The 17,947-nt window shown below is 42.1% G+C and overlaps 1 protein-coding gene across 1 annotated transcript in view; it reads left to right on the forward strand.

Annotated features, from left to right (window-relative positions):
* LOC121272653 (scavenger receptor cysteine-rich type 1 protein M130-like) overlaps positions 1-14,131 on the forward strand; it is a gene marked incomplete at its 5' end in the record, with an annotated part of 67,886 nt that extends 53,755 nt beyond the window's left edge. The window contains 3 exons of the mRNA XM_041179360.1: positions 8,534-8,722; positions 11,370-11,684; positions 13,812-14,131. Of these exons, the coding sequence (XP_041035294.1) occupies positions 8,534-8,722; positions 11,370-11,684; positions 13,812-14,131 (824 nt within the window). The remainder of the gene's footprint in view (positions 1-8,533; positions 8,723-11,369; positions 11,685-13,811) is intronic.
* Positions 14,132-17,947: the final 3,816 nt, after the last annotated feature.

Genomic DNA, 17,947 nt, shown 5'->3' on the forward strand with positions numbered 1-17,947 from the left:
TTTAAAAATCAACAGGACACGAAGATCTGAGACTGGTTGGGGGAGCGGACAGTTGCTCTCGAAGGTTGGAGATAAATTATGGAGGTACCTGGGGCACTGCGTCTCTTTCAAATTGGGATTCACCGGACGCTCGTGTGGTTTGGGCATCGCTGAAATGTGGGGATGTGATATAGGTGCCCGGTGAGGCCTATTTTGGTGAAGGCAGTGGTCCTATTTGGCAGGATGTCTATGAATGTCAGGGTAATGAGGCCATTCTCTGGGACTGCCCCACTACACCTAGAAATCAACACAACTGCACGCACAGATATGACGTCAGTGTCATTTGTTCCGGTAAGTGTTTTATTCCATCCCAAAACCCAGGCCTGGTGGACCGCAGATTGCTTAACATTCACGCAAGTGCTTTTATAGATTCGATGCATTTCTTCTCTTCAGCTCCATGATTTACATGGGAAATATTGTTGATGTTCAGTATCAGAACAAGATTGCAGTTGTCATTGCAATATTAGTGTCTGGCAGCATGCTGCGGTGTCACGTTCTTTATTGATATCAAATCAATTTATTTGTTATTTTCATGACGACATCTGTAATTTAAGTAAACCTTTGAATTACACCCTGATGCACCTATTGACAATACACTATTACAGTCCACAGCTCAATTTCCTGCAAAACCTGGAGTTTTTGGAGTTACATTAAAACCCCCAGGATTCTAATTGATTTCGTTTTTACCCACCAAAACAGGATTAGAATAACACACATTTTAGAGCCCACCCCAAGACTGAAACATTGTTTTGCACAGGTCTCCTTCCTTTCGACAGGCCAGCACCACCTTTCAACCGAAGACCCATCGTTTTCTTTCAACTTTAACTTCGTTATTTCCAGGAGTTTCTATCAACATCCTGTAAATGTGGTAGGATATTTTGCTTCACGGCACTCAGACGAACAAAAGTCCAAAATTTTCTTCAACTGATCACTCCTACCTAGGATATATCTTTCTTTTCCTTACAACTGGGATGGGAGAAGTGCACGAATTATCAAACCCCACTACTCGGCAGGCCGCACCATGAATTCAACTGTTGTCTTTCTCACCGAAGTGGCCAATTGCACTTTTACAATTATAGGTCAAGAACCCAGAAGAAAATACTCTGGCCAGCCTTCTTCCAAAAAACTCACAATGATGAATTATTTTAAAACAAAACTTCTTTTCACAATATGTTAATACACAATTGTAATTGGGGTGTAACACTATTTAACTATTTCTAAAGAATTCCCCCAGCACATACTCTGATACAGACTCTGGCAAGCAAAAGACACATAGAAAGATTCTCTCTAGAGAAGGGCTATGAAGGATGGGCGTGATATAATAAAGAATAAAGTCCACCCGTTCGCAACACCATTGGCCTGTAGTTCTTTCGCGTGAAGATCGGCCGCTGGTCCCCGTGGATGTCTGGAAGTTCTTATCAGCTGGTCTCGGGTTTGCAGGTCCAAATACAGACTAGTTACACACAGTTGAGGGCTTTATGGTTACAGCTTGATAGCCAAACACAATTTTAGGCAACAAGGTGAGAGAGCCAGCGACCCTGGATTTCCTTCCTCAGGTTGTTCCCCAACAAGTCTGCCTTCAAAACCAGCAGCTTCACAACTCAATTTTTTTTACTCTGACTCAAGGGATGTCCAGCAAGTTCTCAACCTTCCTTTTCAGTTTCTATTTCCATCAGTTAAACTGATTGCTGTGCAAAAAGAAAACAATCAGATCTTCCTCCATTAACATAAAGGTCAAGCAATTTCTTGGAAGAGGCCTACTTGCTCTTAGTTCGAAGGTGAACTTATGGCCTCCTTTAAAAAAAAAGTCATGCTACGTCCTTCCGTTTTGTAAAATAAAAAAAATCAGCCTTGAGAAATTTGATTCTAAGATGCCTCCATTAATAACAGATGAAACACCATTTCCAAATGTGCTTCATCACAAAGTATTCAGAGAAAGGTACGTACAACATCTAAACAGCAATCAAACATGCACTAACTCAGCCGTTCACTCCTTATACAGATTATGTACATTTTGCTGACGTTATTGCTTTGCAGACAATTGAAACAAATGCATTCCTGATAATGCTTCAGGAATTATACTAACAGAAAAGCAAACAACTGCAGATGCTGGAAATCAAAAAACAAAAAACAAAAATAGCTGGAAAAACTCAACAGGTCTGACAGCATCTGCGTAGAGGAAAACAGTTAACGTTTCGAGACTGTATTTCAACAGAAATAAGGAAACATAGAAAAAAGGTGAAATATAATCTGGTTTAAGGTGCGTGTGTTTGTGGGGGGTGGGGGGGGAGGGGTGGGACAGGTTGAGCTGGATAGAGGGCTATTGACAGGTGGAGATAGCCAATAGATGTCATAGACGTGTTGTACTTTAGTCTATGACATCCTTTAGCTATCACCACCTATCACGTTTTCGGCCATGATGGATAGATACCTCAAAATATTTAACAGCCAGGAGAAATCACGGGGTCTCCTTTTCTACTGTACATCATGTCTTTTGATGCTGATTCTTTTTTTCGAAAAGTAAAACATTGTCTTTTCTAGTCCAGATTCACCTTCTTGCAATAAAACCGCACCCAACCTCAAGTTACTAGCATTGATTGCCCACTTGAAGGCTTTAGTGAAACTAGGGGCGGCCAATATTGCTTCATTAACTTGGATGACCTTCAAATTCTCAAAATCTGCCTGGCACTTTCACGACCTTGCCACCTTATTACACTATATTATTTAACCCTGGGTCAGTTTCTTGAACCTCAACTAGACAAGCTTTGTTACACATCTCTTTTAGATTATCCAAGCCTTTCAAGAAAGTTTCTGCAAGCCAAATACTGCATGTTCTATCACTTCGAATTTTGATGATGCACATGGCTTAAGCATTTCTCAGGCCATCACACATGGAAGAAAAAATCCTAGAACCTTTTCCTGTAACTACTCTGTATCTTTAGCCTCACTTGGGATTTCTGTAATTGTGGGAGAAGCTACCACATCGCTCCAGCTAAATCATTTCCAAGGAGTAAATCAACTCCACCTGTGGGTAACTACTGAGCATCCCCTACCGTCACTGTCCCAGAAAGAAATAAACACCAAGTGCACCTGGCAAAAATATGTGGGCATATGCTCCCCAGGAATACGATTGACTAAAACCTTGGCATGTAATGCGCTGTCTGGTGGAAAAGTTATGCATTTCCCGAGCAAAAGTGTTTGTGTGTCTCCCGTATCCCTTAGTATGATTAAAGGTTTACTAGTCTCACTTGAGGGATATAGTGTTCTTTTCCCCCTCGAGAAAAATTCCTTATAACCCTCATGTATCTCATTCACTTCTCCTGAACTCACAGCAATGTTCACATTCAGTTTCACAGCAGCAGTGAGCGCTACAGCTTGGTCTGTTGTACTTTCAGTCATGGCACCTTTTCCTGAAACACCCTTACATATCGAACAAGTCCCCTGGATTACCCGTGCAACTTCCAGCAATCAGCTCAAACATGTCTCACTTCTTTATAATGGAGCCACTTAGGCCTTAAAATATCACTAACACCCTTAGCACCATTCTTTCTTGCCTGAGCAGGAGCTTCCAGAAAATTCCCAGCTGTCCCTTCTCTTCCCTGGCTGCTTGCTTTCTTTTCACCTTCCCAGGTGCTCTCTTTCACTGGCATGTCAGAGTGACGGAAAAATGGTTTGAAGTTATGGACCGGTTCATAATTGTTAGCGATCTCCACTGCCTGTGCACCTTTTGCGTCGCTTTGATATTCATCATGGGTTCTGACTATTCGAGAAGTGAACTTTAAAATTCTTCAGGTGGAATAATTTTTGTAAGAACTTCATATGTTCTGTCTACCTTTAATGCCTGTATTCAGCGACGAAATTTGCTTTGCTTTGCACTCTCAAATTCAATGCAATTCCGCCCAGGTTGTTTCAGTATATTCCTAGATCTATGCCTGTATACCGCAGGGACTAACCCTCGTGCACTCAGAATAACTCTTTTTTTACTGCATCACATTACACAAGTACCACTTCTGCAAGTGAAGCATATACCTCCTGATCTCTACCACCAACATTATTTGTAAGGGCAATGTCCAAATTTCTCTTGGATACTTCATTTGCTTGGATGCCTTCTCATTCGAAATTAATAACGCCTCCACATCCCTTTCCTCAAACTTTTGGAGGGCTTGCTCAAATTTAAAGATCTCCCCCTTGGGCTTTAGTTTGGAGGTTGCTTCATCAGGACCATGAAGGATGTGATTGCACTGGAGAGGGTGCAGAGGAGATTTGGCAGGATGCTGGCTGGGCCAGGGGATCTGAACTATGAGGAAATTTTGGATAGACTGTGGTTGTTTTCCTTGGAGCAGCAAAGTTTGTGACGGGACCTGATAGAGGCTTATAATATTATGAAGGCACAGATAGACAGGAAGGCACTTATTTCCCATTAGTAGGGGGCCAATAACCAGGTGACAGGGATTTCAGGTGAGCGGCAGAAGGTTAAGAGGGCAATTTAGGAGAAATCCTTTCACCCAGAAGGGTGGTGGAAGTCTGGAACTCACCACCTGAAAGGATGGTTGACTCAGAAACTCTCGTAACATTTAAGTATTATTTAGATAATCATACGAGTTGCCATGGTCTCCAGGACTACAGGGCATGCGTTGAAAAATGGGATTTATGTTGTCAGGTCTTTGTAGACAGGCGCTGATATGATGCGCCGAATGGCCTCCCTCTGTGCTGTAGATTTCAATGAGCCTATCATCAGAAGCATCTTCCATAACTGAGGCCTCGTTGTTCAATCTCAGCCTGTTAAGCCCTTATTCACTTCCTCCTTCCTATTCTCTTTCTTCCATTATTAACCTTTCCCTCTGCAGCTCAAGTTCTCTTATCTTATCTTGGTCTCATTATTTCTCCTGCCTTTCTGCTTTTTCCCTTTGAAATGCTCTCTCCTTTTCGCTTTCCACTCTTTCTTTTTGTTTTTCTTATTCATCTGCTGCCAATTCAAGTTTTGTTTTCATTTCCTTTCCAAGTTCATATTATTTCTTGGAAGAGGCTTATTTGTTGACGGTTCGAAAGTGAGCAGAGAACCTTTTCTATAAAAATATCCGGTTAGCAATCAGATGTCCAAAGCCGGCCATGTCCTTCCAATTTGACAAAGAAACAATCAGCCTTGATAGGCATAATTCTAACATTGTTTTCAGAAAATTGGATTCATCCTCCGTTGCCATTTCAGTCTTGGCCATGACTCTAAACATACTCCCAGCAGTAGTTCCACAGTGACTCCTCTTCCACTCTGGTGCTGCAGTGTACCGTTAATTGTTATTGCGATGTCATGGAAGAAACATTATTTGTTTCACTATTACTCACAATTTTCGGGTTTTTCACTTGATTCTTGCTTTTTTGTTTTGAACAATTCTCAACTTGAGTATTTGTGAAAAAAAATATATTTTGTTGAAGCTTTTCTTCTGGCCCTCATCAGGTCAATCTCAAGAATACCGATTTCAGAGGAAGCTACAACTTTACACTGTATGAGACGAGCGTGCTGATTGGTTGGGAAGTAGTCTCCGTAACATGGACTTGACATGGGTATTCTGGCGATTGTGCTGGTGAGCGCAAGGTGACAAGCTTTGACAGAATCTATTTTGTCAGCAATACGCAGATTCCATTGCTGCACATTTGATAAGTTAAGGGAGGTAAAGTCTTTCCAATGGAATATGAATAAGCTGAAAAAATGTTCTTTGTTTCTGCAAAAAGGACATAAAGGACCGCGGTTAGCTGGTGATGATGACACCAGCTCAGGCAGAATGGAGATATTGCTGGGCAACACCTGGGGACAGTTTGCGATATCTACTGGGATTTACAAGATGCGACTGTAGTCTGCAATCAACTTGGCTGTGGGGCTGTGGTATCAACGCCGGGAGGAGCCTTCTTTGGAGAGGGTACTGGTTCGATATGGAATGATATCAATGAATGTATTGGCAATGAGATGCGTTTGAGCGACTGTCCAGTGTCATCTTGGGGGCACCTTAAGTGCACGCACAAAAATGATGCCGGTGTCATTGGTTCTGGTAGGTGTGTCATTTATTGTCGGTGTCACTGATTCTCAAAATTATATTATTACTTATTTTGGTGCAGGATTTCTCGAGTACGTGTAATATAACATCCCATTTATATTTTCATTTTATTCGGGTGAATTGGGAGAGAGTGGCCGGAGTTATTGCAGTCACCAAGAGCCTGAGTTATTTATTTACCTTCGGTTCCTACCCATTGTCAGAGGAAATTGAAATGAACCTGAATTAACCCTGCGAGGAACCCGGGTCCAACACTGCAGAGACCCTACGTGTACAATGCATATGATTTTTGATTAGAGTTCAGACCCTTAAATGCAGTTAAAACCTCGATCCAATGGGTGGCATAACTCATTTTCAAGATGATGTACATACATTAATCGCAGGCGGGTGTGAGTATCTTAGTCCAAGGTGGGAGGGCATAAATCAATCACAGGGGAGTACATACACTCGCACCTCAAATGGACGTCCATATTTTAGTACCAAGATGTGTGCTCGCACCTAAGCCGAAATGCATGTGTATAGCTCGGACTCAAACAATATCTGGTGTATCGCGGAAATTTCTGGGCATGACACCTCAGAAAGGATAAATCAGCAGAGCTTCCTCGTAATTTTAGCGAGGCTCAGGATTAAATTATGAGGAGAGAATATATAAACGAGGCTTCTATTTTCTTGTTTTACAAGAGTGATCTGGTTGTTATTTTTGGAATTGTCATAGGAATTTTGTTGCCGGGGCGAGGTTTAATGCAAAGGAAGCTTAAATTTAAAGGAGAGCCAGGCAATTCAGGAAGAAAGTTGTAAAATATCTCTTGAAAAAATTTGAAGAAATGAGGATATTTCTTGCACAATAATAAATAGATGCCAGCTACATACTGATTTTCAAACTGAAGTTGTTTTGATTTGTTTTAGCCAAGTGTAACATTGTATATATATGACCAGGGCAGGTGGATCTAAATCGAACACAGATGAACCATTGTCCAATTGAATGACAGGACAGTGTCGAGTAGTTGAATGCTGCAATTCTCATCTTAGATTCCTCTTACTAACATCTTATATTGTTTTTCATTGAGCAACACTTCATTTGGGGCAAAAGCGTCCGAGATTTTTACCAAGAGTGGTAGAAGGCAGGAAAGAAAGCATGTTACCCATGGGCCGCAATGGTGACTTTTCTCATTTTATAAACCCAATCCCGCCTCATAAATTAAGCATTCCACGAAACTATGCTGTTTCGACAGCGGGCGGGCTCTCAGTTTCCCGCCACGCCAACACCTCGCCGCTTCCTCCCATCGGGCGGCATCTTTAAAGTGCAGCTGTGCGCACACCTCTCAGTGCTTCCAGCCCAATGCTGCTGCGCAGTATACATGGCCCTGAAAGGCAAGAAGAATGCCGCCCACCCCCGATTCAGTGACTGCTCCTTTCCTCTTTAAATACTTGTGAAAACTCTTGCTATCCGTTCTAACATTTCTAGCTAGGTTCCTCTCATACTCTAATTTCTTTCCCCCGAGCAACCTTTTAGTAATTCTCTGATGTTTATTACATTCTGACCAATTATATGACTTGCCACTTATCTTTACGCAGTTAAAAGCCTTTCCTGAAGTTTGATGCTTTCCCTAATTTCTTTAGTTAACCAGGAATCATGGGTCCTCCCTTTAGGTTTTTTTTTAATTGTAGGAATATGCTTATTCTGTGTATTCTGAAATAGACCCTTAGATGCCTGCCATGTTTCTAAATTGATCTATCACCAAGCTTAGTTTCCCAGGTCACTTCAACCAGCTCTGCTTCCATGCGCAGATAGTTGCCTTTATTTAAATTTAAAATACTATTCTGAGACACACGGTTTTCCCTTACAAACTGGCTGTAAAATTCAATCATACTATGGTCGCTGTTACCTAGTGGTGCCTTTAATCTGAGGTAATTAATTAATCCTACCACACTGCAAAATACCAAGTCTTAGATAACCTGCTGTTTGCTCAACTCACGAACCAGCACATTTGGAAAAATATCGCCGTCCCAATTCGTTGCTGGCTCAAGATGGTGTAATTCCTTCCCTACCAGTACAATCGTTGTACGTTCAATAAGGTGCCACAAGGTCACCTTCTGAAGGGCAATACATGCTGGCCGTTCTAGCGACGCATGAACCGCACGAATGAATAAGACATGAAAGGTAGTCACATGACCTGAACTTTGCAGCTTCATCTGACGAATAACTCCATCTTTCTTCTTGCTTTCCTGTCATGGGCTTGTTCTTCGGATCACAGCAGTTATGATCGGGGCTTCTGAAACATTCATCTTGCTATTTCTGTCTCTTTCTGAAATCGAATGAATTCTCTATTTGCATCAAAAATCTGGACAATGGTAAACAGTACAAAAATATTAAATTTTGTAATGCATGTCCAGAATATGACTTTGTGGAATATTGAATTACCTTTAATTACCAAATTGCATTCTTATAGGTGAACACAGGCAGGTACGACTGACCAATGGAGAAAGTGTTTGTGATGGCCGAGTGGAGGTTTATTATGGCGGTGTTTGGGGCAGAGTGATGGACACTGAGTGGAATTTCAATGATGCAGATGTAGTATGCAGGCAGCTGAACTGTCGCACTGCAATAAGTGTTTATAACCACTCGAAGTTTGGAAAAGGTGCCGGTCCAGTGTGGATGAGCAACTTCCACTGCAATGCAAGTGAATCCTTTCTGTGGAATTGTTGTTTTACACAAACGAGACAATTATCTATCACCGATGACGTCGGCGTGGTTTGCTCTGGGTACGAACTTATTGTATTAATTCATGAAAAATGTCTAGAGCATCGCGCTTCAATTATATATTCATAAATAATCCAACGGTAATTCTCATCATAATAATGTGACAACTGCCCTTTGTGATGAGATAGTTAATAATAAATCCAATCGGGAATTTAAGAGTTCGCTATCAGAGGGAGTACTTGAGATGAACAAGACTGATTCATTGTTTTTCTCTTATTTCTGCCAAAATGGGCGCCCAAACATACTATCACATTATACGCAATTTCCTTGCGCATTCACATATTTCTCCCGACAGCTAGCTTTCAACTATCTTGATGTCAACAACAAATTTATTTACCATACATTCTGTACCTTCATCCAGACCATCGATTTCGTTTGTAATTAGCTGAGGCCCCATCAATGATCCCTGTGGCACTCCAGTATTAAAACTTGCCAACCCCAAAAAATGCATTAATCCATAATCTCTGCTTCATTTTACCTAACTGATTATTTATCCCCGCTAATATGGCAGCCAGTAGACAATGACCTCCTATTTTGTAGGCTGATATTTGACGTGGCATCTTCTGAAATATCTTTTGAAATCTGACATAGAGCTGTTGAGCCTGAAGGCCTGTGTCTGTTCTGTAAATGCCTCGCAAAGCTTTTGAGCTATGAAGAGAAAGAAGGAAAGGAAGTGTGACACTTGCTGAAAGCACAAAGTATAATTCAGATTTAAAAGATTCTGCTCGTCGATCTCCGTGGGGTGGCACACACGAGAAAACAATCCGCTTCATTGGCAGTCCATCCACAAAGATTCACTCCCTCCAGCACCGAGGAACTGGGGCAGCAGTGTGTACCATCTACGAAATGCACAGCAGGGACTCACGAAGGCTCCTTAGGCAGCACTTTGCAAACCTCCCACCGTTACTATCTAGAGGCGCAAGCACAGCAGACTAATGGGAACAACCCCACTTTGAAGCTGGCCCCCAACCACTCACCATTTTGACTTAGAAGTATATCGCCGTTCCTTTCCTGTCACTGGCTTAAAATCCGGGAGCTCTGTCCCTATCATTGTCGGTATACGTGGAGCAGATGAAAGGCAGCTGACCAACACCTTGTCAAGGGCAATTAGAAAGTGGAAAAAATGCTGGCCTAGGCAGGGTTGCCCACCTCTCATGAAAAAAAAAATGAAGCAGCTTTTTAAATTTACACGTGAATCAGGGAAGAGTGGTTGGGTTCCCGTGAATCCGAAGGCACGAACGTAATCCCTATCCATTATTTTGTATTACATTTTCCCTTAATACATTTCAAAATACGCCAAAGGCATAGTTCTATTTATGCCTAACCATCAAATTGGTGAGAATGTAACAACATTACAAATACAAGCAGGGCTAGGCCATTCGGCACCTCGATCCTGCTCTGCTAATTAATAAGCTCATGGCTGATCTGATTCTGGCCATAACTGCACTTCCCTTCCTCCCCATAATAGCCGTTGATTCATTTGCCAATCAAAAGTCTGTTTAACTTGCCTTTTGAAAATTCAATGGTTCAACCTCTGCTGCTTTATCTGGCCAAGTGAATTCGAAGGACTGACGACTTCCTCTCGGCCTCAAATGGGCGACACCTTGGTTTTAAATAGTGCCCCTTAGTTCTAGATGTCCCCAGGAGAGGGAATGCCCTCTCAGTACCTTCTCTGTCAAGCTCCCTTGGAATTTTACATGTTTGAAAAAACATCAGTCATCAAATTCCTAAACTCAAAATAGTATAGGTCCAAGCTGCTCAACCTTTCCACATATGACAACTCCAGCTTCTCAGATATCCACCTTGTGATCATTCTCTGATCCATTTCCAATGCAGTACATCCTTCCTTATGTAATTTTCAAAAAAATGGAGTTGATTGGTGCAGTGATATTCCTCAGTTGTACTGGCTGAACAATGGAAGGAACCAAAATGGCACAGCCAAACCACTGGGGTCAGGCTAAACATACAGCGTAGCAGGTTTAGATATAGCGAGTACTCATTGGAAACAAGAGTTTTCATCGTAACTGTACCTAACTAGGTGGCTAATGTCATTTAGGGAAGGAGACGTGCGATGCTGATTAATCTGGCCAGTAGTTTAGTCCTACGCCACTTTGTTTGCCTTGTGCATTACTCTACTAAACCAGTCAAATATATCACTACCTTTAGAAGGGTGGACAAGAAAAATTAACATTTCCAGGCATGGCCATGTGCCGAGCCTAGAATTTAAAGCTTTCAAAATTCCCATCAATCAGGTTCAGACAGAATTCAGATCTGTATATTTAAATTATCAGTCGTTATTCTTTTTCATTTTTATTTTATATCATGTGACAATTTCTAACACTGTGGCATTTGCATTTGAGGAGACTGCAATTGACAATACTATTGCACAAAACGTTGTCGGAAAAGTGACAAATAAATAATTGTAAGAATAGTAGTTAGACACAGTTGGGAATGAATCGATTTCTAACGTTTAGGAACACTTTCATGGACAAAGCACTGTTTATGTAATCATTTCTGTCCTGCAGATCATATTCAGGTAAGACTGGCAGATGGTGGAAGTCGCTGTGCCGGAAGGCTGGACCTTTACTACAATGGAACCTGGGGGACTGTGTGTGATGATTCCTGGGATTTACCAGACGCCCGTGTTGTATGTGACCAGCTGAAGTGTGGACAGTCTCTAGATGCAACGGTTTCCGGTTGGTTTGGCCCAGGAGCAGGGCCTATCTGGCTACATAATCTGAAGTGCACAGCAAATGATTCTGTTTTGTGGGAATGTCCTGCCGGCCCAAGGGCTCAGAGCGACTGCAATCACAAAGAAGATGCTGGAGTTATCTGCTCTGGTGAGATGCACTTTCGAACACTTGTTGAAGAGAACTTTTTAACAAATTTAGGGTGTGAGCAAATGACTTGTAGCCATGGTAATCGCTCAGTTTGTCAATTAATTCCTCAGTGATTTCGGTAATCAATAAGCACGTCCTTTGGTTTACAGAATAAAGTAGAATAAGCCGGTAAGAAACAATGGAGTATCTCTTAAGTTCCTTCCTTTGGAATAGTTGGCCTTCTGGGTGCTCTGTGATAAGGAATCTCATAACGTTAATGGCCTTTCAAAGCAGAAAGCCTGATCGTCGTTTCCTAAATTTACTGCCGTAGGACTGAACAGATGAGAAGAATAAATTTCAATTTTGTTTTGCAGAGCACAGGGCTGTAAGGCTGCAGGGTGGACCAAATCCCTGTCAGGGCAGAGTTGAGGTTTTGTATAATGCTACCTGCGGGACAGTTTTTGCTGATTCGTTTGGAATGGTGAGTGCTGAAGTCGTTTGTAAGCAGCTCAGCTGCGGATCGGCTCGATCTGTGGAAAACAGTGTCACATTTGGAAGGTGTTTTGGACACATCTGGCTTGATGAGGTGAACTGTCGTTTGCAAGATTCATTGTTATGGCAATGTCCATCTTCACCATGGGGTGAACATAATTGTGACCACCGGGAGGATGTAGGAGTCATTTGCTCAGGTATCAACGACAAATGGAACTAATTTCTCTTGGAATGTTTCACCGATGTTTCAGTGTTTCAAAGATTGTGTCTTAACTCGCGCTTAGTTCCTTTCACCTATCACACTGTGCTCGATGATACACATTGACAGCTGATCAAGGAAAATCTTGCGTTTGAAATTCTCATCCTTGTTTTCAATTCCCTCCAGGGGTTTAATTCTCCCGATTCCTGTAAACTTCTCCAACCCCACAAATCTCTGATAAACCTGATATTCTCTGATTCGGGGCTCTTGCGCATTCCCGCCCATAATGAATCCAGCATTGGACATGTCGTCAGCTGCCCAGGCCCCAATCTCTGTAATTCTCCCTCTGCACCTCTCGGTTTCTCTACTTAGCGTTGTATTAGCGTTGTGTTCTTTACTTAGTTGTATGAGGTTCCTGAAAACCTGGCTCGTTGAACATGCTGCTGGTCATCTCACCTAATATCCCCTTATGTATCGTCATGTGATACCTTGTTTTCTAATGCTACCGTGAAACACTTCGTGACACTGAAGACGCTAATTAAATATGTTGTTTCTGAAGTAATGGATTTTTTTTCCAGAAACTAATCCACTGAAAATTCACCATGAGGCAAATACGAAGAAAATAAATATGGGACCAGTTTCAGGCCGTGTCGGTAATTATTGCTAACGATCTTAATAATACTCGTGGGATATGATTCTGATGTTTTCCTTTGTGTATATCATTTAGAAAATCAGATGTAGATATTTCCATTCTGTCTATTAATCATATTAAGTAGAGTAGCAAGTGCACTTGACCACTTTAAGGGCAGCGGATCCCTGGATTGTCTCTCTGGCAGCAGCTTCCATCATTGACAATATCCGTGATTTTGAGAGTAGCCAGAGTAAGATACCATTGAACACTTCGTAATTCGCTATTGCTAACCAGTGACAAATGTTGAAGGCGTGGTTCCCTGGACACAATGTTTAGAACGGGAGGTTCATGAATCAGATCCATCGAGCATAGTGCCAGTTTTCCCAAAGATTGCATCAGCTCTGCATTCAACACTGGAATTCGGCCAATTGCCCTCTGTCGGGGTCCATTCGAATTTTCTATTCTGAATTCTGGCACAACATGTGAAGCGTAACAACTGCCCTTCGATATCTGTCAGGATTTCAACTGCCTGTCAGTAGAATGAGTTTCAATAAATTTGGCTATATTCCTAAGTTCTTCAGTCATCCTATTAAACATCGTTAATCACGAGAGTGAAAAGTTAACTTGTGTTATACATTTTGGGCAATTAGTTTAGCTTTTTGTATCCCTGCAGAATTTCCTGGGCCAATGCGAATCCCTGCGTCTTTAACATGAGTGTCGTCCAACAGTAGCCCAGTGGGTTGGAATTCAGTTCAGGGCAAATTAAAAAAATGTACCTAATTACAAGTAAACGTGCTCAGTTCTCAGATGCTATCTTTAACTGCAGAGTTCCGGCTGGCTGCAGGATTCAACAATTGCTCTGGAAGAGTTGACATTTTGTTCAGTGGTACATGGGGAATGGTTTGCGGTGATTCCTGGGATAGGCACGATACTGCTGTGGTCTGTAGACAACTAAACTGTGGTTACCCAGTGTGGTCCCCGGGAGAGACGTTATTCGGCCCAGCAAATGGCACAACTTGGATGGATGACGTTAAGTGCAAGGGGAGTGAGCGCTTCCTGTGGGACTGCCTATTTTCAGCAATGGGCGATCATGACTGTGAACATAAAGAAGACGTCAATGTGATATGTCCTGGTAGGAGATTTTAAATTGAACTATGATTTTTCAGCACTTACCGTCGACTTCAAATCCCCTCAAGGCCTCACCCCAACATATCACTGTGTCCAAGTTTTGCCGTAAAACCTTCGAGAATTAACCATTTCTGGACTTTTGTGTAACACTGAATGTAATGGTTTCCCCGTTGCATTGGTGTCTTTTTCTGCTTGGGCGCTAGGAATTCCATTCCTAACCACCTCCACCGCTTGAGCTCTCTATCCTCTCTTAAACTGCGCCTTAAAGTCTACCTGTTTGCTGAAGCATTTTGTCATCTGCCCTAATATCTCTATCTGTGGTTCTTTGCCAAATGTTCTCTGCGAAAGTTAATGCGAATTGCCGCTGGGGCGTTTACACACGTTAAATGCGCTATATAAGAGCAAGGTGTGCTGTTTATAATCCGCAGTGGACAGCGCCTTACGGTCACAACCCTAGAACGCAGGTTAATTTTTAGTTTTTTTTAAAAAAATACATGTTTAGTTTTGCAACCACGCCAATCTTGTGGGCGACATTTTTTAATATTGAAAGCCTTAAACTTCTGAAAGTGCGATTCTTCTCCGATGACGTCTCCTGTTGAAGAAAATCTAGATCTGACTGCACATGTAAAACGTGTAAATTTGATATAATTCACCTCAATGCGCCCCCGCTCCCCCGGAACGATCAGAACAAGATGAATAGCCTATGCAGCTCTTCAGATCTGGGCTGCCATTCATCACCATTTGGTGCTGCCCACTGGTTTTAAGTGATTCTTGTAATTGGATACTAAAACACTTTTTGAGCACAGCTCCTTCCTTCTCATCATTTAGTAAATGCGCTGATCTATTAGGCATAAGTCCAAAGCTAATCACTTCATATTTCCCCACAATCTTCAATGATGCTGAGATTGGCTTCTGCTAGGGCCAATCAGCTCCTGACCTCATTACAGCCTTGTGCCAAACATGGACAAAAAAGCTGAGCTCAACAGGTGAGATCAAAATGACTGCCCTTGATACCAGGGCCGCATTTGACCGAGTTTGGCATCAAGGAGCCCTCGTAAGCTAGAACCAATGGAAACCTGGGGTGGAGTTCTCCACTGGTTGGAGTCTTACCTAGCAAAGAGGAAGGTTGTCATGTTTGTTGGAGGCCAATCATCTCAGCCCCGGGACATCAGTGCAGGACTTCCTCAGGGTACTGCCTTAGAACCCATGATATTTAGCTGCTCCATCAATGAACTTCCATGGATCATAAGGTCAGAAGAAGTGATGTTTGCTGATGACACACATTGTTGAGCACAATTCGTGACTTCTTCGATACCAAATGAATCCATCACCATATGCAACAGACGTGGACAAAATTTATGTTTGGCCAAATAAGTGGGAAATAACATTCACACCACAAAAGTGCCAGTCAATGACGATCTCCAAGAAGATGAAAACTAACTATCTCCCCTGGCCATTCAGTGGCATTGTCATCATTGAGTCTCCAACTATCAGCATCGTGGGGTTGCCATTGTCCAGAAAATGAACTGCCCCAAGCATGAAAGTACTGTGACTACAGGTCCAGGTCAGAAACTGTGAATTCTGCGACGAATAACTCACCTCCTGAATCGCCAAAGCCTTTTCATCATCCACAAGGCATAAATAAGGATTGCCATGGAATTCTTCCACTTTGCCAGATTTGTGCGACGCTAACAATACTTATAAAACTGGGCACATTCAAGCAATGCGGCCTGCATGATTGGCATAAATCCATCAGAAAAACGTTCACTCCTTCCACCACAAATGCACAGTGCAAGCAGAGTGTACCATCCAAAAGATACACTCCACGGACTCACATAGGTTCTTCAAATGCCCTTTCCAAAGCCCCTACCAGGTAGGAGCACAAGGGTACCAGATACACGCGATAGACCAACACTTGCAATTTGCCTTCCAAACCTTCCTAAATTGGAGCAATATCGCTATTCCTTCACTTTCACTGCGACAAAATCCAGGAACTTATTTCCTAACAGCACTGTGCATGTGCGTGCTGCATAGAAGCTGCAGCGGTTCAAGAAGGCAACTCACCAACGCTTTCTCAAAATAACACCTTTGGAGCAGGAGAAGACCACCCCACCCAGCGAGCTAGCTCCACCGTTCAGTATGATCCTGGCTGATCTTGGCTTCAACTCTGTTTGCTCACTCTTTGCCATATTACTTAATTTCATGAGAGATCCAAAATCTATCTACCCTAGCCTTAAATATATTCAAAGACGGAGGATCCACAACCGCTTGTTGTGGAGAATTCTAAAGATTCATGACCTTTAAGTAAAGCAATTTATTCTCATTTCAGTCCTAAAAGATTGGTCCCTGAGCCTGAAACTGTGCCCCCGTGTTTTTGATTCCCCGACCAGCAGAAACAATCTCTCAGCTTCCATCCGGTCAACCTCCTCCAGAATTTTGAAGGGTTCAATGAAACCACCTCTAATTTTTTTTTTAACTCCAGAAAATATAAGCCCAATTTACTCAGACTTGCAACATTAGACTAACCCTTCATTCCAGGGACCAATGTAGTGGAACATCACCACCACGCACCAATGCAAGCTTATCCTTTCTTAACCGTGGAAACAAAAAAAAAATGCATACAGTATTGCACAGGTGGGCTCACCAAAACCCTGTACAACGGTAGTAAGACTTTTTAATTATTGTACTTCATTCCCCTTGCACTAAAGTCAATAATTCCTTCTGTGTTTCTAATTGCTTGACGCTACTGCATGCTAGCTTTCTATATCTGTTGTATGGGCGTACCCAAGTCTCTCTGAACTTCCACACTTACAAGTTTCTCACCTGTTGAAACATATTCTGCTTCTATATTCTTATGGGCAAAGTGAATAACTTCACACTTACCTAGATTATATTCCATCTGCAATCTTGTAACTCACTCTTCTAACCTGTGGATACCGTCTATCTCTTTGCAGTCTCTCTGTCCTGCCCACAGCTTACCTTCCCACCTATCTTGGTATCATCAGCAAACACAGATACATTTCTCTATATGCCTTCATCCCAGTCATTAATATAGATTGTAAATATCGAGGTCCCAGAGCAATTAACAATGGGCTATAAATGCTGGCCAAGTCAGGGTTGCGCACAATCCGTGACTGAATGAAATGTTTCGAGCTCAATTTCCCACAGCTCTGATCATTCAGTTAATCTGTCAATGACGGTTTCCAACTTTCTGACCCCATCTGCAATTTGTGCTTTGACAAGTAACTTGGTTTCATCATTAAACTTGTGCATAGTTTTGTTTCTTCATATTATTGGCACTGATATTTACATTATTTTCCCATTTGTGCCACAGTCCAATGGGTGTGCAGAACTGAAACATTTCTACACAGCCAATGAAATTAATGGTTAATGCCAGTTTGAGATCGAAGACTGTGACAAGGTAGAGAGTGCGAGATTCAACTTGAATTCCTTAGCTGAGCTGAAAAAAATTGTTACTTAAATTAATAATACCGTAAAATAAAGAACAGAGCTCCTGTCAGATAATTTGTTTATTGCCCAGTGGAACCATAAATGTTTCACTTCGATCAAGAGGCTGTATCTGCGAGTGAATGAAATGCGAGGGGCAGAGTTTGACAGTGTTGGTATGTAAAACTTTCGCTTACAGGCCATCGACAGTACACAGCGCCTTTCAAACTGCAGACAATCTCCGTTTTCATGATCCCTTGCATTTTTCTTACCCTTTTCGTTGCTGTATCAATTGCTTTTGCTGCAGAACTGCAGAGAAGCTTTCAGAAGGGTTGGTTAATGAAGAATTATGAGTTCTGGACCATAAATGGCGAGCCCTATTCCTGC

This window comes from Carcharodon carcharias, chromosome 2 (assembly GCF_017639515.1).
Source record: "Carcharodon carcharias isolate sCarCar2 chromosome 2, sCarCar2.pri, whole genome shotgun sequence".
NCBI lineage: Eukaryota > Metazoa > Chordata > Chondrichthyes > Lamniformes > Lamnidae > Carcharodon > Carcharodon carcharias.